This window comes from Myxocyprinus asiaticus, chromosome 35 (genome assembly GCF_019703515.2).
Source record: "Myxocyprinus asiaticus isolate MX2 ecotype Aquarium Trade chromosome 35, UBuf_Myxa_2, whole genome shotgun sequence".
NCBI lineage: Eukaryota > Metazoa > Chordata > Actinopteri > Cypriniformes > Catostomidae > Myxocyprinus > Myxocyprinus asiaticus.
In genome coordinates this window covers 23,939,925-23,965,873 of record NC_059378.1, presented here as the reverse complement: position 1 = coordinate 23,965,873, position 25,949 = coordinate 23,939,925, and the positions used below count along the sequence as shown (strand labels likewise).

The window sequence follows — 25,949 nt, the reverse complement described above, 5'->3', positions numbered from 1 at the left end:
TATACTGTATATTCCTAATACTTTTTTGAATTCTTACTAGTAACAATTTGATTAGAGAGCTCTGTAATTAAAAATGAATGGGAGTCAATGGAAACATATGACAAGTAAATATTCAATCAGAGAACTCTCTAGCTGGAATTTTAACTAGTAACAATTCAAATGTAGAGCTCTCTAACTGGAATTCTTACTAGTAAAAATGCAAATAGAGAACTCTGTAATTGGAATTCTTACTAGTAAAAATGCAATTATGATGAGTAACTGGGAACATTAAAAGATAATTTGGCCTTCCATAGCGAAAAGCAAACATGAGGACTATTTTCAGGCTTTCCCATCTGAAAAACTACAATTTAGATTCCATGGGGTCTTTGAACGTTTTTTAGATGTTAAAATGGCCTTGGGGTCTCTCAGACCCAAACCAGCATAAGGGTTAGAACCTTCCTCCTAGAAAACTTTCTAAGAATAGTATAGATCTTGTGTTGAAACACAAATGACCACATTTCTATGTCTTAAGGCAACAGAATGCAATTTCTTTTCTGATTTTAGTATTTAACCCTAATGCATTTAGGGAGAACCTCTCAATGCATGCATCAAACGCATCGCATGTTACATCTGATTCTGCATGCATACATGCCTACCTGCTTTGAGCTCGATACGCAGAGAACGCCACACCATCCGACTCCGCCATACTGAGCGAGGATAAGGATGAGGAAGGTCATCGTGTTAAGAAGCCCAAATGACCGCTAGTCATCCTCAATCTTACTAAAACATCAAATATAACAGATTAAATTAGTGGGTCACAAACAAAACATTATAAACATACAGTTTCAAGCAATATGCATAGGTTGCTATAGGTCAAGAAGTATAAGAGATTATGTCTAACCCCATTAATATTGCACGGCACGCATTTGAACACACAGTCCAGGTGCAGACAGAGTTCAGCTCACACTCCGACATGCGCAGCCCCGCGACTGCTGCTGCGCGCTTACGAACACGCCACTCCCGTGCAGCTCTGTATTATATAAAAGTCCATTTGCCCAATAACGACACAGTTTCTCAGAATAAAGCACATGCCATTTAGTTAAACATATGTTCCTGGGCACAAGCAGTCCATAGCGAGTATGGCATGACAAGTCAGATGTAACGGTTGTTATCGTAAACAATTTCTCTTGGTGATTTCGCTCAGAAATAGTGCTGTAGTCCGTTAAGGGCGTGGTCTTTCCAACCTCAACACGTCATCATCACATGACGTATAATTCACGCGTCAGTTAGAGAGTGAGGAAGTTGTCATCGGATTTGTAAGGGAATAAACAGCGCGCAAGACAATATTAATAGAAATCAGATTTAAATTTTGGAGATTTATTTTTAAATAACTTGGAAAATTACCACGTTCGTGTCTCTCCGGCTGTGTGAGTGGTTGATCCAGCAGTGTAAACAGATGAGTCGACCGACCCCAGTACAGGAGAAATGCATCCCTGCCATACTGGATGGTAAATATCTGCGTCTGCCTGCCATAACAGCATTAACAAGTTGCAAGATCATGGGCATAAATTGGCTATAAATGGGATGTGTTGTGGTGGTTACCCTTTTTCATTCCATTTCCCCACAGCAATGTAAACACGTATTTTAATTTATGGATAGCACAATAAAACAAACTGCATGCCTTTAAAAAGTTTGTGAAAGTATGTGCTTTATTATTGGTCACAATTCTAACTGGTCAGCGTAACTTTTGCTCAGTTGTGTGTGTGTGTGTGTGTGTGTGTGTGTGTGTGTGTGTGTGTGTGTGTGTGTGTGTGTGCGCATATATATGTGTATATACATACATACATACATACACACACACACACACACACACACATATATATACACACACACAGTTGTGCTCAAAAGTTTGCATACCCTGGCAGAAATTGTGACATTTTGGAATTGATTTAGAAAATATAACTGATCATGCAAAAAAAAATAAAAAAAGTATTTTATTTAATGATAGTGATCATATGAAGCCATTTATCATCACATAGTTGTTTGGCTCCTTTTTAAATCATAATGATAACAGAAATCACCCAAATGGCCCTGATCAAAAGTTTACATACCCTTGAATGTTTGGCCTTGTTACAGACACACAAGGTGACACACACAGGTTTAAATGGCAATTAAAGGTTAATTTCCCACACCTGTGGCTTTTTAAATTGCAATTAGTGTCTGTGTATAAATAGTCAATGAGTTTATTAACTCTCACTTGGATGCACTGGGCAGGCTAGATACTGAGCCATGGGGAGCAGAAAAGAACTGTCAAAAAAACCTGCGTAACAAGGTAGTGGAACTTTATAAAGATGGAAAAGAATATAAAAAGATATCCAAAGCCTTGAAAATGCCAGTCAGTACTGTTCAATCACTTATCAAGAAGTGGAAATTTCGGGGATCTCTTGATACCAAGCCAAGGTCAGGTAGACCAAGAAAGATTTTAGCCACAACTGCCAGAAGAGTTGTTCGGGATACAAAGAAAAACTCGCAGGTAACCTCAGGAGAAATACAGGCTGCTCTGGAAAAAGACGGTGTGGTTGTTTCAAGGAGCACAATACGTCGATACTTGAACAAAAATTAGCTGCATGGTCGAGTTGCCAGAAAGAAGCCAATGCCACAAAAAAGCCTAGTTACAATATGCCCGACAACACCTTGACATGCCTCACAGCTTCTGGCACACTGTAATTTGGAGTGACGAGATCAAAATAGAGCTTTATGGTCACAACCATTAGCGCTATGTTTGGAGAGGGGTCAACAAGGCCTATAGTGAAAAGAATACCATCCCCACTGTGAAGCATGGTGGTGGCTCACTGATGTTTTGGGGGTGTGTGAGCTCTAAAGGCACAGGGAATCTTGTGAAAATTGATGGCAAGATGAATGCAGCATGTTATCAGAAAATACTGGCAGACAATTTGCATTCTTCTGCACGAAAGCTGCGCATGGGATGCTCTTGGACTTTCCAGCACGACAATGACCCTAAGCACAAGGCCAAGTTGTCCCTCCAGTGGTTACAGCAGAAAAAGGTGAAGGTTCTGGAGTGGCCATCACAGTCTCCTGACCTTAATATCATTGAGCCACTCTGGGGAGATCTCAAACATGCGGTTCATGCAAGACGACCAAAGACTTTGCATGACCTGGAAGCATTTTTTCCAAGACGAATGGGCCGCTATACCACCTGCAAGAATTTGGGGCCTCATAGACCACTATTAAAAAAGAATGCACGCTGTCATTGATGCTAAAGGGGGCAATACACAGTATTAAGAACTAAGGGTATGCAAACTTTTGAACAGGGGTCATTTCATTTTTTTCTATGTTGCCATGTTTTGTTTTATGATTGTGTCATTCTATTATAACCTACAGTTGAATATGTATCCCATAAGAAATAAAAGTATATTGTATACATAATATATACATATATTACCAGTTCTCCAAGGGTATGCAAACTTTTGAGCACAACTGTCTGTGTGTGTGTGTGTGTGTGTGTGTGTGTGTGTGTGTGTGTGTGTGTGATATATATATATATATATATATATATATATATATATATATATATATTATACATACATACACACATACACACACACACACACACACACACGTGTGTGTGTGTACACATACATGTGTATATGTACACTATATTGCCAAAAGTATTCGCTCACCCATCCAAATAATTGAATTCAGGTGTTCCAATCACTTCCATGGCCACAGGTGTATAAAATGAAGCACCTAGGCATGCAGACTGCTTCTACAAACATTTGTGAAAGAATGGGCCGCTCTCAGGAGCTCAGTGAATTCCAGCGTGGTACTGTGATAGGATGCCACCTGTGCAATAAGTCCAGTCGTGAAATTTCCTCGCTACTAAATATTCCACAGTCAACTGTCAGTGGTATTATAACAAAGTGGAAGCGATTGGGAATGACAGCAACTCAGCCACAAAGTGGTAGGCCACGTAAAATGACAGAGCGGGGTCAGCGGATACTGAGGCGCATAGTGCGCAGAGGTCGCCAACTTTCTGCAGAGTCAATCACTACAGACCTCCAAAGTTCATGTGGCCTTCAGATTAGCTCAAGAACAGTGCATAGAGAGCTTCATGGAATGGGTTTCCATGGCCGAGCAGCTGCATCCAAGCCATACATCACCAAGTGCAATGCAAAGCGTCGGATGCAGTGGTGTAAAGCACGCCGCCACTGGACTCTAGAGCAGTGGAGACGCGTTCTCTGGAGTGACGAATCACGCTTCTCCATCTGGCAATCTGATGGACGAGTCTGGGTTTGGCGGTTGCCAGGAGAACGGTACTTATCTGACTGCATTGTGCCAACTGTGAAGTTTGGTGGAGGGGGGATTATGGTGTGGGGTTGTTTTTCAGGAGCTGGGCTTGGCCCCTTAGTTCCAGTGAAAGGAACTCTGAATGCTTCAGCATACCAAGAGATTTTGGACAATTCCATGCTCCCAACTTTGTGGGAACAGTTTGGGGATGGCCCCTTCCTGTTCCAACATGACTGCGCACCAGTGCACAAAGCAAGGTCCATAAAGACATGGATGAGCGAGTTTGGTGTGGAAGAACTTGACTGGCCTGCACAAAGTCCTGACTTCAACCCGATAGAGCACCTTTGGGATGAATTAGAGCAAAGACTGCGAGCCAGGCCTTCTCGTCCAACATCAGTGTCTGACCTCACAAATGCGCTTCTGGAAGAATGGTCAAAAATCCCCATAAACACACTCCTAAACCTTGTGGAAAGCCTTCCCAGAAGAGTTGAAGCTGTTATAGCTGCAAAGGGTGGGCCGACGTCATATTAAACCCTATGGATTAAGAATGGGATGTCACTTAAATTCATATGCATCTAAAGGCAGATGAGCGAATACTTTTGGCAATATAGTGTATGTAGTGCTGCACAATTAATTGAAAAAAATATGTAGATTACAATTACAGCTGCTGCAATTAACTAGTCGTAAAAAGTGTCAATTACATAATTCAAATTAGATCTATACCTGTAGTGTCAAAATTGTGTTTTTACAAAATGTTTTGCCCTGTTGTTTGCATGAATGCAATAGACAATCAGAAAATCCATTTAATTGGTCTGTTAGAATATATGAAATGACAACCTAGTATTCTAGTATTGTTGTGTTGTACACTTTGTGTATAATTTATTCAAAATGTAAAAAAAAATTGAAAACACTTATTTTTCATGCAATAATTCATGCTATCCAGGAAAAATTCTCAGCTTGTTTTGGATGTGTAGCCTACATAAAGATGGCATGCAGTTGTCCCACAAAAAGTATTTTAATTGAAATGAATAATCTATCAAATGAATTAGTTGTCAATTATGATTTTTGTCAAAATCGTGCAGCCCTAATATATTATAATTTTGAATATTATTATTAATAGGCTTTTGTGGGGGAAAATGTTATTATAAACCAATCAACAATACATGCATATTTACTTTGAAAGCTTAAATTTTAAAATGTGAATCAGTCAGTTATTTCTTCTAAATTAAGCTCTGTGTAGACGTTTATGTCTCCTATGAATATGATTTATATGAGCCACAGCAATCTTGATACTAAATTAACATGACACCTTATAATAGATAAATAATAGACTTATATGTACCAAATATGGCAGTTGTATCTGTATTATGACAGGTATTACTTGCTTCCTTTTATGGTGCTTTGACACACAGACATCATTTTTCAGAAAGGACAAATGTGAAAAATGTTTACATGAAATCAAGAAAGTCTGCATTTTCATTTTTAGTTGATAACTTTATGTAAAATACATCAACAACTCTTTAGAGCCTTGAAACTCAACTTAATTTGGTTCACAAATGGGATAGGGATGAAATGTGTTCATGAATCATGGTGATAATAAAGTGCTGATTGTGCTTTCACATATCATACTAAACATAAAGGAGTGCTTCTTGGCTTCATGGAGTTCTGTGTTTCACACAGGTCGGGACTGCATGGGATGTGCCAAAACTGGAAGTGGAAAAACGTTCTCCCAGTGCTGCAGAAATTGGCAGAGGACCCTTATGGTGTTTTCTGCTTGGTTTTAACCCCCACCAGGTTTGCTCTATTCTCTTGCTGACAGTTGTTTACCCAACAATTTTCATTTGCCTTATTAATTTTTTACAGATGTGAAATTTCAGTCTTCATTTACAGATATCTTTATGTATTCTGTCTTTTTCTGTTTGTCCAGAGAGCTCACTTACCAGATAGCTGAGCCGTTCAGAGCTTTAGAGAAACCACTAGGCTTGATGGATTGTATCATTGTGGGAGGAATGGGTAAGAATTAGTATTCCTAGCCTACTCATCATGTAGCAGTGGTGGAAAAGTGCTCAAGTTCCATACTTCAGAAGAAGTACATACTGTATACCACACCAATATATTACAATATATTGGAATATATTTAAAAGTACTTAAAGGAATATTCTGGGTTCAGTACATGTTAAGCTCAATCGACAACATTTGTGGCATAATGTTGATTACCACAAAAATACATTTAGACTTTAATTAATCCCTCCTTTTCATTAAAAACAAAACAAAATCAAGGTTACAGTGAGGCACTTACAATTGAAGTCAATGGGGCCAAATTGTGGAGGATTTAAAGTCAGAAATGTGAAGCTTATAATTTTATTAAAGCTCTTAAATTGATTATTCTGTTAAAATGTGTTTATTATTTGAGCTGTGAAATTGTTTATATTGTCATTTTTACAATCGTTTTAGGATTTGTTGACATTACATTGTCATTGCAATGAAGTTGTAAAATTGAATATAACTTTACACAGAAAAGGTTAGTAAGCAATTTTATCACACTAAAATCACATTAAAAAGCATATGGTTTATTTCTTGTGGCTATAGTTTTGAAAAATAGAGATTGTATTGTTTACGGATAGCCCCCATTCACTTCCATTGTAAGTGCCTAACTGGAACTCTGATTTTTGCCTCTTTTTTTTTTTTTCTTCTTTTTTTTTTTTACAGAAAAGGAGGGACGAGTCAAACTTAATTTTTGTGGTAATCAATATTATGCCACAAATGCTTTGATTGAGCTTAACTTGTATTGAACCCGGAACATTCCTTTAAGCATCAAAATTAAATTAAGTAATTAATATTATAAAAAGCAACCTATCCATATTGTCACTTTTAAAACCACATAATTAAGTCTCAGGCAGGTAATATTGGATATAATAAGTGACAGTGCAGTAAAATAATAATGGCACTTTTCCACTGCATGTTACGGTTCGACTCGACTCGACTCTGCTCGCTTTACTTTTCTGAGCTTGCTTTTCCACTGCAGTTTAGTGCCGCCTCAACGTGGGTGGGATTATAGGCTGATCGTCACAGTTGCGCCGCCTCTACTGCTGTGACATCATCTTAAACGTGACACAAACATTACTGACCATAAACAATAACACGACCGCTAGCTGTTAGCTACTAGCTCATTGTGCTGCATAAAGCAGTTGTTGCATGGTGATTTTACACAAGTGTAACAGTTACATTGGCCTGGTTGATTTAGAAGCAAGCTTTCCAGTAGCTGGTCAACTAAATAAAGTGAAGCTTTCCAGCAGAATATAGAGTTAACGTAACAAAACCTACCATCCTCCATCATGGACTCCAACAACGCCGAGTCCAGGGCACTCTCCCTCCCATTGCTCGCCGGTCTATTGCCATAGATAGCGTCCATTTGGTCAAACCACTTCCACTTTCTTCTGTTTGAACCACTCCGGCTGTTGTGGTCCTTGATGGTTCTGTAGTCACTTTTACATTTTTTTAACTTTTCCCTACACTGTTGGTAGGTCCGGTGGTAGCCGTGTGCGGCCAACAGCTGAGACACTTCCTGAAAGACTTTTTCGTTTCACGTCTTTTCGTTCATCGCTAACGAGAGGAACGTCTGCACCTCATTTATTGACCACTGCGTGGTTTTGCGCACAGCCATTCCTTTTTACAATTCGAAGATCACGTGAACAAATTATATTGCTGTCACTGTTGCTAACTTTAAAATTAGCGGGTTGATGTCCCGTGTCGCAAATCCAGTGATGCTGGTAGTGACGATTCTCTCTGACCAATCAGTGATCTGCAGGGTTTGACTTCACATTTAGTATTGGCTCGGCTCGCTTGGACCCTTGACCGAGGTGGTACTAAAAAAATTATCAGGTACCAGGTACTATCCACAGTGGAAAATCCCCAAAAAGCAAGCAGAGTCCAGTCAAGTCAAGCTGTACCGTGCAGTGGAAATACCCCATAAGTAAAGCTGAATCGCACATGGATAAGGACAGGGCATTTTATTCAGAAAAGAAGCTAAAGTTGACCTGAACATTATCATGGTACAGTAGATAGCTTCGGTTCACTTCAGTTCCATTTGTAAGACATGAACATTTCGAAAAAATTAAAACAAAAATATAAAAAACTACCTTCTGTATCTTCAAGCAAAGGTTAAAAAGCATATAACATAAACCACAAATCTCATTTTTTAAAACCATATCATTAGTACAAGCACATTCAATTGAGTGCAAATACTTATACCCCCTCACATTAAGTCTTATTAATATTTAAAGAGCAAAAAGCCCTATAAAAACACACACACTTACAAAACGCTGAATACAACATATTGGAGCAATTCTCTATGGTTTTTGTGGCTTATATACAGTGATGAATACATTTAAACTGTCAGGTTTGTACAGACACACCTGTGGTAAATTGCACCTTATCTGTGCTTTGGGAAGTGCATTAAGGTTTAAGTTCAGACCTCGTTCACTGTAGCCCTTAAAGGTTTGTTCACCCAAAAATTAAAATTCTCTCATCATTTACTCACCCTCATGCCATCCCAGGTGTGTATGATTTTCATCAAATCATCATTTACTCACCCTCATGCCATCCCAGGTGTGTATGATTTTCTTTCTTCAGCAGAACACAAGAAAAACAGTATAAAAATAGGGTGAGTAATGATGATTTGGGTGAACTATCCCTTTAATAAAAATGTGGTGTGTCTGTCGTGCGCAGACACAACGAGCAAACAATGAGTTGTCTGTGCGCACAAAGTATAAATGAAAAAATAAGGATAAGTTGTCACTTCTATGCTACAGGGTTCCCAGGTGCATAGAAAGCCTAGAAATTCCAGGAAATTTCCTTTTTACAGCACTGGAAAAGGCATGGAAGTTAATACAGACTTAAAAATTAATAAACATTTTTCTAGTTATGCTCCGCACTTAAATATTTAATCTGCTAGAAACTCTTTGTGAGTGCAGTCTCTATTGACCCTCCATCTTTTTTTTTTTTTTTCAATTTGGAATGCCCAATTTCCAATGCGCTTTAAGTCCTCATGGTGGCGTAGTGACTCGCCCCAGTCCGGGTGGCGGAGGACGAATCTCAGTTGCCTCCGCGTCTGGTGAGACCGTCAATCCGCGCATCTTATCACGTGGCTTGTTGAGCACTTTACTGCGGAGACATAGCGCATGTGGAGGCTTCACGCTATTCGATCAGTTTCTGATTATATTGACACAGGGGTGTGAAATGCTTCGCGAAGCATCAGTCAACAGACGCAGAGCACGCGAGATTGAGTGAGAAGGGTCTGTCTGCTTCCTGCAAAACTAATACAAGGCATGCCCCCTTCAAAACAGTTGGATGCCACATTGATACACTGTGTTTGTTGTGTTTATTTGGGGTCCAGCAGAAACCCTATGCCTACCCCTACATTATAAAAATTAAGAGGTGTAGAAGCTGAAACACTGTGTAACTAGCAGGCAAATTGGCTAGTGGTATGCTAAGCTAATAGGCTAACCGATTAGCTTGTGAGCTAACTGTGAACAATAAATGGTGAAATTTAAAATTTCTCTGTTCTATGTCTTTGGTTTAATAATATGTGACATAATTGAAAAGTTATTCTTTTTCTTATTTACATAGTTGAGACAACATGAATCAAACAGCGATTGCAAAGGATTTAAAGTTTTTTCAGCCAAAGGGGTTTTACTTGTAGTGGTTGTTCCTTGTCATTATGCGAGATGCAGAAGGATACACTTGGATTAAGGGGTAAAAGTGCATTTTAAACTAAAAGTTCATGTTGTAGAGTTCGGCTTTCTGTGTCATTATTCACAACTCTGTGCATCCATTTCAGCAAAGTAAGTTAAAGCTAAAGTATGTAATTTCTGGGACACTAGCACCACCGAACGGAATTGCAAAAATAAACATTGCTTTCTGATTACAACCCTCACCTGCAGTTGTTCAGAGAGTCCCGCCCCAACTCCCGTCACTGGGTGAGTAACATTGTTGGGGTGGGTTTAAGTGAGTCGCTCAAAACAAACACAAGAATTTTTATAGCGCCACAGAGACACAGTGTTTACAGTTTTTGAGATTAAGCAGTTGTTACTTTCTTGCCCAACTACATAATCAGAGCAAATATTTACACCCTCATAGTTGTATACGGTGGCGCCTGCAACTGTATGGCATAACTGTGTGTACCATTAGTGCTCCTAATGACCTGAGAAGCATTTTCCCTGAGAATATTTTAGCAATCATGACGTGCGTCCCATTTTTTTTTGGGTCCCAGTTTAAAATTAGAGATATTGATGCCTGATTCGTGATTTAATCATTCCTTTGAGTCAGTTCTTTTCAGAGAATTAGCAAAACGGGTTTGCAAAATAGTCTGAATTGATTTGCGATGTAGACCGTTTCATTCGGAAGCATTCCGATGGACCTGGATGGATTTACCTATAATCAACTGAAACAAAAATCTACTTTTTGGAGAGGTAACTTTGAGAATTTTCAGTTAGTGCTGTGTCATTTGTGTCCACCCGCATTGTTTTTCAAATGTTTTCCTTAATAAATAAAACAACACCAAAAGCCATTAATATTTTATTTAAACCATAGAAAAAGTATTCCGAAAGCTGTTTTGAAAACATTGTTTATTTGTGCAGTTTCATTCGGTGGCACTAGTGTCGCAGGAATTACATACTTCAGCATTTATGTCTAAAAGCTCAGTAGCTCATATTAAAAAGCAGATTTCATACAGAAGTGTCATAAATTGCACATCTTTTAAAGACTTCTGGAGAGACGAATGTATTACTTTAGGGCTTGATCCCTGTCTTTTATTCCCACTGTTATTGGAAAAAGTGTGAACCCTGAAAGTTTGGAAAATGGTAATAATTAAAAATGAGGTGCATCTAAATGTTTGAGTGGTAATTTAAGCATGTTAAAACCGTTTTAAGCAGTTTTCATAGAACTGTCACTTCTTTCTTGGCAGATCATGGATGAAGCTAACCTTCTTTTAGAGCAGCTGCACAGATTTCATAAATGACCTAGAGGTCATTCTCAGTGTTGTGCCTGCAAAACGTCAGACGCTGCTGTTCAGCGCAACTCTCACAGACACTGCAGCATCTACAGAGCATCGCCATGAACAGACCCTTCTTCTGGGAGCACAAATCAGAGGGGGTCACTGCTCAAGTTTCAGAAGGGTATGTAGAGATGCAAACGACAGAGTTATAGTGCTTTGAAACTGAGCTGTTTAGACATTGGGCAGATAGCAGTTATTATGAGAACTGTAATGAATTTAGCAGTTCTGGTTTAGATTACAAATACACTTAATGATTCTGGTTCCTTATCGATTGTTATTCTGAGAAAAAATTAATGGTTGAAATGTTTGGGAAAAAATTCTTATTGAATTGGGTGTGAAGATTTCCGGAATTTAGTGTGAAATAAAAGCTTGCGCTCTCTGTCAGGGTGCAGACCGTAGAAGAGCTGGATCAAAGATTCATCCTTACTCCTGAGAAAGCCATGGATGCTTACCTGGTCCATCTCATCCAAAAGTTCCAGGATGAACATGATGATTGGTCTATCATAATATTCACCAACACATGCAAGTTGTCAGATTCAAAGAAATTAAAACATTTCAACTAGGCATGTGATGGGATCAAATTTTCACATCATGATAATTGCTGAAGCTTTTATCACGGTATGCAGTATTATCAGGGTATTGAATTACATTACAGAAATGGGTTGAAAGATAAACAAATTTTGTTGTTCTCGTTATAACAAGTTTAATGACTTTTTTCAAATACCGAACTGGCCTTTTAAATTAACAGATAACAAAGAACTTTGAAAAGAACCCTGGACACTAAAAAACGAATTGAACCGCTAATTGGCAACAACAATAGTATGCATGTTTTTTCTGGATAGCAAGCCAGTTGCTAAAATATAGCTAGATGCTAGCTACAAATTTAACAACCGCAAGTTCACCCTGTATGGCAACGTACATTTGCGTTGTGTTCCATTATTGTGCCACATTGCCATTTTTAATTAAAGGACTTAGTATTAGCTGATTACAACTGTATTTTAGTTGTTACTACAAGACACAAACTTTACTGTGTAGCTAGCGGAGTTTTAGCTAACTACTCCTCGGCCACTTGAAAGCAAGCTACACATTATCGGCAAATGGCAACAACTGTTCAGTTTCTTTGTTGTCTTAGTTGTCACTTAGCTAGTTGTCTCTTAGAATGTTGTCTCTCAGCTTTCAAAAACAGTTTGGAAAAACGAGCAGAACTGTCACAACTTACCTGTCCCAAAGATGAGCGAACATGTTGGAGGTGTTCCCGTGTTTCACTGCCACTTTTCTGCCACGTTTTATACAAAGGAAAATTGTCTTCGACCAACAATCCCTCTGCATTTTATGGAACCAGAAATACTTCCACACTTCTGACTTTAACCATTTTAGAAGGTGGATAAAGGATCGGCTGTGTTCCTCCTTCAGCCATGCTTCACGTCCATGTTAGTTTTGATTACTTCAGAGTATGTGTCATTTATGCCACATACACATAGTGTTGTGAATCTTGATTCATTGATGGAAAAAAACTAAATCTAAACAATTTGGCCAAAAGGTTATCTAGATTTATTTAAGGTATTTTGAAGGTCCCATGATAACAATAACATGCATGTTAATTACCGTGATATATATCATATGAACTAATACCGTCACATGCCTAAGTTCAACATGGAATATATTTAACATGATGTCATATTATGTGATATTACAGGAACTGTCAGACTCACAATGATGCTGTTTGAATCCAATTTTCCAACCATCTCTCTGCACTCAATGATGAAGCAAGTAAGTGCCATGTTATATAGTTAAAATTGATTCTCACTGAGTGCCTAATGTTTGTGCTAACGTTTTTTTCTCAGAGACAGCATTTTGCCAACCTTGCAAAGTTCAAGTCCAACGTCTTCAAAATTTTCATAGCCACAGATGTTGCAGACAGAGACAGATGATGGCCTATAATCTCTTTATCATTTCATAATTTGTTCCCCTGTAATGTAGTTTTTGTCTGGTTGTTTTGTGCTTATTTAAAGGGGTTTGGATATTCCCACAGTATAAGTTGTTATCAATCACAACACGCCAGGCTTACCAAAAATCTACATTCACAGAGTGGGACAAACTGTTCAAGCAGGTGAGTTCAGTGCTTGATTATTAGTACTCTGTTAACGTAATTGATGATCAGCTCATATTGTCCTTTTTTGTGTTGTCCAGGCCACAATGGTGTGTCCATCACACTAGTCACACATTATGACATCCACCTCATCAGTGCCATTGAGGAACACATACGTAAGTCAACAACTGAAATAGCTCTGAGTAATTTAAGAATTTTACTTACATTGAAATAAAAATACTATACTTTTGATGTTATGTCTTGCTGTGGGAATAACTTATTTTGTGTGTTTAGAGGTGAAACGGAAGGAGTTTCCTGCTGAAGAAAAAGAGGTGTTGAATATCCTCACCCAAGTCAACGACACAAGACGACAATCATTTCATATCATTTTATATAGAACATATTTTTTTTATGAAAATTGTGTAATCTTTTATTCTGTTGTAGAAACTGTAGTCAACAGACTTTGATGAGAAAAAGAAGATAAGCAAAAGGAAACAGATGACTCTGGAGGGCAAAGTGAGTCTCTTTTTGAATGCTTTAAACCAGGGATTGTCAACCTTTTTCTCTCAGAAAAGCTCAGGGACCCCCAAAATAATAAATGTTTTTCTTTGTACCACTGTATTTTTTTTATTTTTTTTATATTCCATTTAGAGCATTATGACATTATGCTAATGTAAACTTTGTTTATCAGTTTAATAGCCTACCTTGATATCATTTACAATGTTCTGGATTAATTTCACCACTTTATTCTTTGACAGAGAGATTTACTTTCATTTTTACACTGTAGCCAAATCAAAAAAAGATGACCTAAGAAGAAATGAAGCAATGGACTCTTTAAAGTTGTTTATTTATATATATATATATATATATATATATATATATATATATATATATATATATATATATATATATATATATTAGTACATTGTTTTTTGTGTATATAGTGTAAAATAGCCATAACTCAATGTATGAATGAACACTTATGATTAATATTTCAAAATAAACTACATTTTATGGTGGTTGCTGAGTCTGTTTCTAAGTGAATATGTCACAGTATAAATAGCCGTCAACATCACGACACATATACGGCAGGAGGAATTTATGCGAGGGCTTTTATTTTGACAAGTTCCGGTGTCACCTGGAAGTAAAGCAGTGAACGTAGTCTTTTCGACCGTCTTGTGTTCTAACGAGTTTTCACAAAACACCTTGGTGATTTAAAAACTCGACAGATTAAATTAACAGTCTAGAAATTTGAAAAGAAAAGTTTGATCAATTCAGCTGACATGGTAAGCAGATGTCAATCATCATACTGTATAGTTAAATAATCAACGAAGCTTTTTGTGGCGCGCTTGTAGACGGAGCGTGTTTAAATTACGTTTATTTAAAAATAAAAATCCCCTGAAAACGGACACACACCTCTAAAACACGCAAAATATGATTGTTTCACTGCATATGCTCCATTCACAACACAACTGTTTTTCTGTAGAAAATAGCGTCTGCTCGTAAGTCCTCTGTTGTCCGTTAACACCGGCTTATTTGATTTCTCCTCTTCCAGCTCCCTTTATCTTTACTGAAGACAGCGCAGAACCACCCGATGGTAAGTATGAAGCAGTTTTAAACCGAACTGCTGAATAGTCACGAACTCTTCTCCAAGAGGAAAGCACCCTGATGGAACTACTGGTGTTTTAGACATCTTACCATTGCAATACTTATACGCGGTGTGACAAAGGAATTTTATAAAGTGCGTTTGTTTTATGTAGTCTCTCAACTATACAACGTATATGCGTAATAATTATAGAAGTGGGAGCAAAATGGTTTTATATGGAGTATACCCTCCCTTTACCACAGTACCAGAACAGTACTAATTTGTTAGGGATATGTAAACTGGTTTTGACATTACTGATTTGTTTAGCATTTTCAACTTAAGACTCTCATAAGCCATTGCAATTTTGACAAATCCTCAAATCCATTGTCATCCAGCTAGAAAACGTAACCACGGCAACATATCAGTTCAATTCAGCAACAACGTTGAATACATCACAAATCCAATTGTTTTAAGTTTCACAAAGGTACTTGATCAACAAACTTAAGATGTAGTGACAACACGTCAACTGACTCGAAACAGTCATACTGTCCCTAGGCTTTTGCATTGTTGAGCCCTGCACCATACATAAAATTTAAATGGCAATTTCACGGGTTTTAATTCTGGCTGTGTTTGTTTTCAGCTGGTGGAGTTGAAAAATGGCGAGACATACAATGGCCATCTGGTCAGCTGTGATAACTGGATGAACATCAACTTGAGAGAAGTTATTTGCACCTCACGGGTAAAAAAAAAAAAAAAAATGCATCACACACCTTTAAAGGATTCTTTGGAATGTTTTAAACATCATTAACTATGTTTCCATCCAAGGGTTTTTTTTTGTGACAAAAAGTGTAGCGCATCAAAAAGTTTACCGATATAGCTGATGGAAATGCAAATTATCGCTAAAATTTCACAAGTGTCGACATAAAATTTTTACATTTAACTCTAGCGCATAAACTCAATGTTGTTACTTCAAATGTCACGAAAAACTGGTTTGGAAACACTTTTTGTCAAGAAAATTGATATTAACTCAAAAATATAGTGTCACGTGACACTATATCGTTAGCCTGTGTTAATCATGACGACAAGGTATACATCATTGAAAACCAATTTATTGCATGTGAAGCATTACTCGCACTGTTATGGATTGGTCTTAACAGCATACCTGCACAGATCCGATGCTGCAAATACATCTGCATCATGACACTTCGAGGAGTGCCAACACAAATATCTCGTATCATGCACCTGTCATCGACAAGTGCACAGAGAACAAATGAATGGCCACTCTTTGCGATTAATTTAATCGTGGTAGACATCTGTTTATTTATTAAAGTTGCTTTTATTTAAAAAAAAAAAAAATACACAATACTAGGAGAAAAGCTTCAGTGTGCTTTTCTGGAACACTAGCATATAGCCCAAGTCTATAAGATTATTGCTTAGCTTACTTTTGGAAAAAAATGCCGGCAAAATTTCCTTGTATTAAATAAATTGCCAAACGAATAAAGCATTAAATAAAAATAAATTACCAAACAAAAAAATAAATACAGTGTTAGGCCTATATAATTGCCTTTTCTTTACACAAACCTAAATTAGCCTTACCCTGTTCTGTAGATGAAAAAAGTCAGCTGAATGACATTCTCGGAATGTTCTACACTTTTTTCAAGACTATAAACTATCAGAACTATTTGTCCAATGCTGAGTTCACTTTCAGAAAATGAGCTTTTGAACATTTTAAACCTTTTAAATATCTTAAATCTAACGGATCGCATTTGCTGAGCTTCTTCAAAAAATGTAAATTGCAATATGACACTAAATTAATTTTAGATGACAATCAAGTTCAGTTGGTCATTAAAAGTTGCTGGACAAATATGCAGGACATAATGCAGTTGTGATGGCGATGCTTTAGATGGTTGTTCAAAATAGCCTATTGAATATCAGGAATGTATCATATGTAAACCCTGATATTACACCGCATCATTTTTTCTTTAATAGCTGTGCACACAGCATATACACATCAATGAATGGTTCTTATACTACGACTGATAGTTTCCCCCACTACTTGGTGCAGGTTGCCAGCTTGAACAGGGCCATGGAGATTCACTTTCAGGTCAGAACCGGTGGCAACCTGCGATAGGCGCAACATCAAGACCAATAATTACAGTCCTATCAGAAGGGCAACTGCTCCCTTTTGATTGCAAATCCTCGTCTTGTGATTGCATTTATTTGTGAAATTAAAATGACAGTAAGCTGTCTAATTTCAATGAATCAGCCAGCTTACCAAATTAGGGACATCTTGGAGGCGAAAGTGCACAATTAGCGATATGCACACATTTCTGTATGGAAACGGCTTAAGGGCAGATTTATTTTGGCGATGAACCAAAACTTATGCGACAGTGTTTTTTTTTTTAGGCATGACGTCATCAAGCACACCATTTTTATCAATTAAAGGCCATTTGAATGCAAACTTTTTTTTTTTTTAACGTATTTTCACTTTGTCAATAACAAAACAGCGCGAAAAGTGGATGGAAACTAGGTTATTGATATTGGAGAAACAAAAACATGATGAAGAGATATCAAGATCTGTGGCTGATATGTTAAAGATGTTGTCTGCCTGTTCTGATTTGCAGGATGGAGATAAGTTTTGGAGGATGCCGGAATGCTACATCAGAGGAAGCACCATTAAATACTTGCGAATCCCTGATGAGATCATAGATATGGTGAAAGAGGAAGTCCTGTCTAAGGGGCGTGGCCGAGGTGGCATGCAGCAGAACAAGCCACAGGGAAAGGGCAGAGGAGGCGGAGGACCTGGAAGAGGAGGTGGAGCCGGAAGAGGTAAGATGCAATTTAAACCCTCAATTCTGCGTACCTGTTTTACTTGTCACTTTTTGTTAAGAAAAGCCTCATCTTGTTAAAGGAAAAGTTTGCACCAAAAATAAATAAAATCTTCTATTACTTACTCATTATTGTTTTGTTTTCTATGCTGTAATTTTATCTGTGAAACACGAAATAATTTTAAAGAACATTTACGGAGCTATTTTCCATAATCCGCAAATTCTGCTTCAACCAAGAATACCACTATTGTCTGGGAATATTGCTACAGTACATAAAACTATAATGAATGAAAAACACTGTGTTACTGCCGTTTTTTTTAAGCTTGAGTACTGCGGTAGTACTGTGTCACCAATATACTGAATTGTCTATTGAAGCACATTTCTTTTCTCGTTTTACTTTTTTAAGCTTTGACATGACAATATGAACTGGCTAAATCTTTTGATTTTATAATTGTATTCACTTTAGCTTAAAATGGAATGCAATTTTGTTAACAACCGACAATGTTGTTTTTCAATAAACAATATAAGATGCATTTAAGGGATAATGTTGATTTTAAAATCTGGTGCCCATTTATTATGATGTTCATAGAAGGATCTTAAATGTTCCTACAAACAAGTTATAAAAGTCCCAATGCATGAACATTTTTTCCTAAATGCATCCCACTTTATAAATCGCAATTCATCTCAAAATCATGTGTATGAGTGCATGGACTCTGCCTAGAGAACGCCTACAGATATCCTAATGTGGCAAGACGGTATACAATTAAAGTGCACATGGATGCACTTATATGAAATGTTTTGGCCTATACCAATTTTAACAACAAAAAAAAAAAATATAGGCCGATACCAATATTTTGCCACTTATTAGGCATGTCATAAAATATTGATATATCGATTATTGATCAGCATGTTATTTTATTGATGTATTTTTGAGGCATTAATGTATTAAAATTAGCAAACTTTTAAATTCGAAGCTTAATTTGCGTGCTTTACATTTCACTGCCAGTTGGAGTATTAGTGTTGGGAGACCACAGGAGGGTGATATAACATTTACTGAAGCAGGTCACAAGGCACCGGTATCACAACAAAGGACGGGTATTTTAGAGCTCCTTGTACAGGATGCATACACACAAGTTACAGAGGTTTTTCTACTTTTCAAGAATGAAAGTGACCGGGTTTGCAGGTTAGTGTATTAAACTGATTTAACTGTGCAAACTGAACAATTAGAAATTATTAGACAATTTCTCTGTATATATCTTTGAAGAGGTTTCATTCAAGCTGTCAAACCACAAAAAGACATACTTGTAACTGAAAATACATTGTGTAGGCTATATGAAAGATACATGTTAACAATATATCATCCAGTGATGACGAGTAAGTAATCTTTGTCCTTTTGATAATGATCTATGTCGATTTATTGAAAAACGATGCATGTTGCACTCCGTTGCACTGCAAATTTTTAAGCGGCCTCTGGAGACTGTGAGCTGTGTATATACCTTCATAGAACTTTTTTTATTTTATTTTAGAATGATCCATGTCATCCGCCAGACACGTCCGGTGTGCAACCCCCAATATATATACCCTACCGCCAACCCTTCTACATATTTTGGCTATTATTATTATTTCTGGATTGTGCATTGAATTCACAGAGGTTTCTGCGAAGTGTGTTACTAATTAATTATAAATAAACCATCATTTTTTTTCTTCATATCAGCGTTTTAATACTTATAATCGATATGCCAGTGTTTTTTTTTTTTAATTTTTTTATTATAATTATTTGGTCAATTATTAGCTAATACAAATTAGCAGCGATACATCAGTGCTTCTGTAGGTTCTGCCCATATAATGTAGCCTATTCAACAACTCATCATCAGTTAATCATTTTCATTATCAATAATAACTCCATTCATTGACCGTGTTTAGTGTAAATACACACCATTCTTCAACCAATGTCCATATTCTTGCTAAACCTTAAATCCAAAAAGAGATTTACAAGCATAATGAAATGGGCATAGTCTATATAGAAATAGTGTTCTGTGTAGACTACATGTGCATTCTTTTCCCGATATTCTCTTCTGCTCGCTCTTACCTTTTGATTACAGTGCCTTTTAGTCAAATCATTTGTTTTTATTTATGTCCTAAACAAAAGCAGACAAGAGGCTGAAGGATGAATTGATAGAAAAATGTAAACTATTTTTAAAAATGAAACCGTTGCAGTGCTTTCAACCATCTGTATTTTGATTTAACTATGTTTTCTACTACAATCTCTCCTGCTCCTCACTCCAAAAATGTGCTTGATATACTACATACCATATATTACACCAGCCTGTTATCTTTTATGTCTCAAAATTAATTTATTATAGAAACGTGCAGATAGGGCTACAATCCCTGGCAAAAATGTTGGAATCGCCACACTTAGAGGATGTTCACCCAGATTTTTTACTTCGTAGCAAATAAACAAATCACAGATTTTTGTTTAATAGCTGAACATTTTGGCTTTGTGAAACATCCCACAAACAAATAAAATTACATTATTATTTTTCCAGATCAAGTAGAGGAAAACATTTTGGAATCACTGAATGTTGAGGAAAAAAAATATGGAATCACCTTTTAATTTGCATTTCTAAAAAAAATACCGGCACAAGTCTAAATGCAAATTAGTCTGCAGTTAAAATAGAGCGCTTACAGACCTTAACGAGCTGTTGGACTTGACTAATTAAAAGGAAACATGGCCCCAACAAGAAGGTTGTCAATTGAAACAATGGAAAGGAATATAAAACTCCAAGAAGGAAATCCAACACTGAGTGTGGCAAAATAAGTTGGTTGTTCCCAGTCAGCTGTTTCTAAAATTTGGTGCAAGTATAAACAAAATGGGAAGGTTATAAAAGGAAAACATATGGGTAGACCAAGGAAGACGTCAAAGTGTCAGGATAGAAAACTCAAAACAATATGCCTTGAAAATAGAAAATGCATAACAAAACAAATGAAAAACAAATGGGTGGAAACAGGAGACAATGTTTGTGACAGAACTGTAAGAAATCGGCTAAATGAAATGGGATTTACATATAGAAAAGCCAAAACGGAAACCAGAACTAACACCTAAACAGAAGAAAACAAAGCTACAGTGGGCTAAAGAGAAGCAATCATGGAGTGTGGATAATTGGTTGAAAGTGATATTCAGTGACGAGTCACGAATCTGCATTGGCCAAGGCAATGATGCTGGAACTTTTGTCTGGTGCCATTGTAATGAAACATATTAAGATGACTGCTTGAAGAAAACAATCAAATTTCCCCTGTCATTTATGATGTGGAGTTGCATGTCAGGTAAAGGACCGGGGAGATGGCAATCATTACCTCAGCAGTCAATGCACAGGTGTACATTGAAATTTTGGACACTTTTCTCATTCCATCAATAGAAAATAGGTTTGGTGATGAAGTCATTTTTCAGGATGATAATGCATATTGCCACAGAGCAAAGAGTGTTAAAGCTTTTCTTCAGGAAAGGTATATCAACTCAATGACATGGCCAGAAAATAGTCCGGATCTCAATCCGATTGAAAATTTATGGTGGAAATTGAAAAAATTGGTCCATGACAAGGCTCCATCCTGCAAAGCTGATCTGTCAACCACTATTCGAGAAAGTTGGAATCAGCTTGATGGAGAATATTGTTTTTCATTAGTGAAGTCCATGCCTCGAAGAATTCAGGCTATCATAAAAGCCAGAGCAGGAGCAACAAAGTACGAATTGTGATTCCATACTTTTTTCCTCAACATTGAGTGATTCTATAATGTTTTCCTCTACTTGATCTGGAAAAAAATATGCCATTAATTAAAATAATGTAATTTAATTTGTTTGAGGGATGTTTCACAAAGCCAGAATGTTCAGCTATTAAACAAAACTTGTTTTGTGTCATATCTGTGATTTTGTTTTATTTGCTATGAAGTAAAAAAGCTGGGTTAACATCCTCCAAGTGTGGTGATTCCATAATTTTTGCCAGGGGTGTATAAATATTTTTTTCACAGCAGATATCCAAAGTAAAGCATTGACATTATGCATACATAATCTAAATATTACCAAATTCAGACTAATATCTGAATATTCTTATTTATGTAAACATGCTCACTCATTTATTTATAAATTCAGTCAGTCACTGACTTGTATTTGCATCACAAAAATATGTCAAAAATGAAGTCAGCGTGCACTGGCATACCGGAGCATGAGCACAAAAAGAAAAACTTTTGTACGCATGCTTAAGTTGATGTACGCATAAGAATATTTTCACGTCAGTTTCTGCCATTTATAAATACCAATTTGTTCTTCACCTTTGACCTAGGATAAAATCCATGAAATTTAGGATCAAAACTGATCGTGGTGATCACTGATTTTTTTTTGTAGCTTTTCCCCTAACTGAAATGTCTTTAAAAAATTCCAATTTAAATTAACATTTTGGTAGTATTTAAGTAAAATTCTAATTTAGATTGTCATCCCTGTCGATAGTCCTTAATCACAGTTTGTTTTGTTATCATTTGTTTATCACAAGTTGTATGGACTACTGTAAGGGTGCAGAAATGATGACAAAATTTTAATTTTTGTGAGAACTATTCCATTGCAAGTTGAGGTCACAATTTTTGAAGCGCACGCAGAAAATTGACTAGTTTCTTTTGGTCCTTTTAGGTGTTTTTGGAGGTCGTGGAAGAGGTATGTCAGGAACTGGCCGTGGACCGCAACAAGACAAAAAACCTGGAAAACAACAAGGTGTCAAAAACTAACACTACATATAGTACAGACCCCCCCCCCCCCACACACAGCACCTCTACAGGTCTCTTGATGTGCACACATTAACATATTAAATTCCGTCTTTCTCTTTTAGAGACTCATTTAAAGGTGCACTTAGTCATTTTTTTTTTGTCATCTTGGACTTACACTGACACCTAGTGGTGTGGATGCAGCATCATTCAAACACAATAGTTTTCAGTTACAGATCCCATTGTATACATTTACAATTCACAGTCAGCTATGATTAATCCATGAGTGAAAGTGTCCAGTAACAGGGCGGTTACTGAGATTAAGCGAGTAGTATTCGGCTGGTCATGTGATTCTAACATGACAGCCCCCATGAGGGGACCCTCACCATGTAGAATAAAACAGCTTTTATAAGTTTACTGATATGACTGGATTCCTCATCTCATGTGATTGGTCATGATTTTATAAATTATTACATTTAGTTTCAAAATTATTAATTTATTTTGGAGTAAAACTTTTTTAATCAGGAAAAAATGATTGAGTGCACCTTTCAAAGTTTTAGTCCATGCTTCAAATTGTGTTTAACAACATTTTAATTTAAGGTCTTGGGTAGAAAAACAGAAGGAAGCATTGTCATGTGAATTTTTCCACAAAATATGTGATGATTAAATTGATGTTTTGTATCATTTACTTTCTCAGCTTGATGATCAACCAAAAGAGTGAGTTTAATTTAAAATGGACGTCCTGGATCTCTGTGAAGATTTTAATTTCTACGTGCTGTAAAGACGCTCTTCCATTTTTCTCCAGACTGTTTTTATTTTCTGTTAACTCTCATTTTTGTGTTTTCACATTTTATTTTTTGTTCTGTGCTTTAAAATACAATTATGTTGTAACTTGACTTTTGTAAAATGCACTTGTGAATAAACAATTTGTTAAATATTGCAATTGCTGTTAATGTGTGAGGACTCTATAATGTCTGAAGAAATATCAACTAAAATCATCTAGAACTGTCAAAATGAACATGTTATTAACGCCTGCGATTTTAAAAAAAAGTTTAACGTGTTAATTTTCTTAAGCGCGATTAAAGCATTTACTGTTAATACAGAATAAACCAGCATAAACATTGGTTCGAAGGGCGAAACCTTTGTAATGTGTCCGCCAGGACTCATTATACTAAAGCACACGCCACAAACACACAGCAGTGATTCAGTGTCAGTGATAAAGTGAGGGGTAAAGGAGCTTTTAACACTATTTGATGTACAAAACAAGCCTAGATGGAGCTTGTGACAAAAATCAAGTGTTTTTCAGCCTAAGTAAGGCGCATTTTAATTACCACAGATTTACGGCAAGTATTAACTATCTCCAAAACAAAGAATGAGATGTTTTTGTCTGCAGGCGCTTTTCATGTGGAGTTCAAACTGGCGCTTGACACCCTGACGCTAATCGTGAACGCAGCTTCACGATTGCTATAGGAAAGTGGATAGCCAAAGTCTACGGGCAGGTTAATATTGTGGGGATGAGAGTTTAAGAGACGCATTCTGTCTCCTAGAGATGAACGTAGTTTGTGAAAAGTGCAAATCAATCCCAGAACAACAGCAAAAGACCTTGTGAATGAGTCCTATATCGACATAATCTGAAAGGCTGCTCAGCAAGGAAGAAGCCACTGCTCCAAAACCACCTTAAAAAAAGCCAGACTACAGTTTGCAAGTGCACATGGGGACAAAGATCTTACTTTTTGGAGAAATGTCCTCTGGTCTGATGAAACAAATATTGAACTGTTTGGCCATAATGACCATCATTATGTTTGGAGGAAAAAGGGTGAGGCTTGCAAGCCGAAGAACGCCATCCCAACCGTGAAGCATGGGGGTGGCAGCATCATGTTGTGGGGGTGCTTTGCTGCATGAGGGACTGGTGCACTTCACAAAATAGATGGCATCATGAGGAAGGAAAATTATGTGGCTGTATTGAAGCAACATCTCAAGACATCAGCCAGGAAGTTAAAGCTCCTTTACAAATGGGTCTTCCAAATGACCCCAAGCATACATACAAAGTTGTGGCAAAATGGCATAACAAAGTCAAGGTATTGGAGTGGCCATCACAAAGCCCTGAATTCAGTCTGATAGAAAATTTGTGGGCAGATCTGAATAAGCATGTGCGAGCAAGGAAGCCTACAAACCTGACTCAGTTACACCAGTTCTGTCTGGAGGAATGGGCCAAAATTCCAGCAACTTATTGTGAGAAGCTTGTGGAAGGCTACCCAAAACGTTTGACTCAAGTTAAACAATTTAAAAGCAATGCTACCAAATACTAACAAAGTGTATATAAACTTCTGACCCACTGGGAATGTGATGAAAGAAATAAAAGCTGAAATAAATCATTCTCTCTACTATTATTTCTGACATTTCACATTCTTAAAATAGTGATCCTAACTGACCTAAGACAGGGAATGTTTTCTATGATTAAATGTCAGGAATTTTTAGATGTAGATGTTTAAATGTAGGAGTTTAAATGTATTTGGCTAAGGTTTATGTAAACTTCTGATTGCAACTGTAACTACGAAGAATTATGTGATTAATCGTGATTAAAAAATGTAATCGACTGACAGCACTAGAAAGTACATAAAAAAACCAAAAAAACAATGCACATTTGTTAGGTATACACATTTATTGTGTTATAACTAAAAGCAGAACTCAGTTGTTTTTCTTTGTTCTGTGCACACTGAAATGCAATCCTGGCAACATTGCATTGTTTCCGTAATGGTAATGCGTTGTTCGTGGCATTTTGGAAGGTCAATTTAACCCTCTGAAATTTCATAAGACATTTCACTCCTATTGTTCATTAAAGATTATATGATGAAATGCAAAGCATAACATTGTACTTCTCTCTGTCTGTAGAGGCAACAACACTTTTCGTAAAAAAATTAAATGAGCGTATCAGTCATGTTTTTGAAAGAGGATCTGTTGACCTAAAAGGGGCTGGATAAATTATGAATAAAAGTGACTGGTTTCATAATTCAATGACTCACTCAAAAAAGACTCCTTTGTCGCCACCTACTGGCGTAAATATATTATTTACAGAATTGGTCACTGAAAGAATCAGTGAACAAATCTGATCAAATCTTTTTTGTAAATGGATTCAAAAGACTCAAGTCTCGAGATGAATCAAAATCTCCACCACTATACTTTACTACACTTCTCGATTCATGCGTATCCAGTTTTCTTACCAACCTCTAGGCACCGCCATGATGATTCTAATTCCCGCTGGACTGTTTTCTGGTACCAGACTCCGTAAGGAGCAATATAAAAACTACCAAGACGAGTGTTACAGATGGGAACAACAATTTTAAGTGTGTGTTAGAGCAA

At 36.9% G+C, this 25,949-nt stretch overlaps 2 protein-coding genes and 1 pseudogene across 4 annotated transcripts in view; 2 read left to right on the top strand and 1 right to left on the bottom strand.

The window, feature by feature from the left end:
* The window catches only part of LOC127425888 (kelch-like protein 26), a 33,559-nt gene extending 32,163 nt beyond the window's left edge, over window positions 1–1,396 (bottom strand). The window contains exons 1-2 of one of the 2 annotated variants that reach the window (XM_051672172.1): window positions 881–1,396; window positions 636–759 (exon numbers count right to left, since the gene is read on the bottom strand). In XM_051672172.1, the coding sequence (XP_051528132.1) occupies window positions 636–685 (50 nt within the window). In that variant the 5' untranslated portion in view covers window positions 686–759; window positions 881–1,396. The remainder of the gene's footprint in view (window positions 1–635; window positions 760–880) is intronic. The other variant, XM_051672173.1, reaches the window with a different exon arrangement.
* LOC127425882 (probable ATP-dependent RNA helicase DDX49) lies at window positions 1,379–14,256 on the top strand (annotated as a pseudogene).
* Window positions 14,257–14,548: 292 nt separating this feature from the next.
* On the top strand, window positions 14,549–23,532 carry LOC127425890 (U6 snRNA-associated Sm-like protein LSm4). Of its 2 annotated transcripts, XM_051672178.1 has the most exons (6): window positions 14,549–14,716; window positions 14,986–15,027; window positions 15,656–15,754; window positions 17,640–17,844; window positions 22,519–22,599; window positions 23,287–23,532. In XM_051672178.1, the coding sequence occupies exons 1-6, from the start codon at window positions 14,714–14,716 to the stop codon at window positions 23,289–23,291; spliced, it is 435 nt and encodes a 144-aa protein (XP_051528138.1). In that variant the 5' UTR covers window positions 14,549–14,713; the 3' UTR covers window positions 23,292–23,532. The 2 variants fall into 2 exon arrangements, with proteins under 2 accessions (XP_051528138.1, XP_051528137.1); XM_051672177.1 differs by lacking the exon at window positions 23,287–23,532 and having other exon boundaries at window positions 22,519–22,613.
* The last annotated feature ends 2,417 nt before the right edge of the window (window positions 23,533–25,949 follow it).

Bases quoted from the DNA above. Each gene is read 5' to 3' on its own strand.
- LOC127425890 (XM_051672177.1), top strand. The intron at 15,028-15,655 runs GTAAGTATGAAG...GTTTGTTTTCAG, and splicing joins CAGCGCAGAACCACCCGATG to CTGGTGGAGTTGAAAAATGG. The intron at 15,755-17,639 runs GTAAAAAAAAAA...TCTGATTTGCAG, and splicing joins AAGTTATTTGCACCTCACGG to GATGGAGATAAGTTTTGGAG.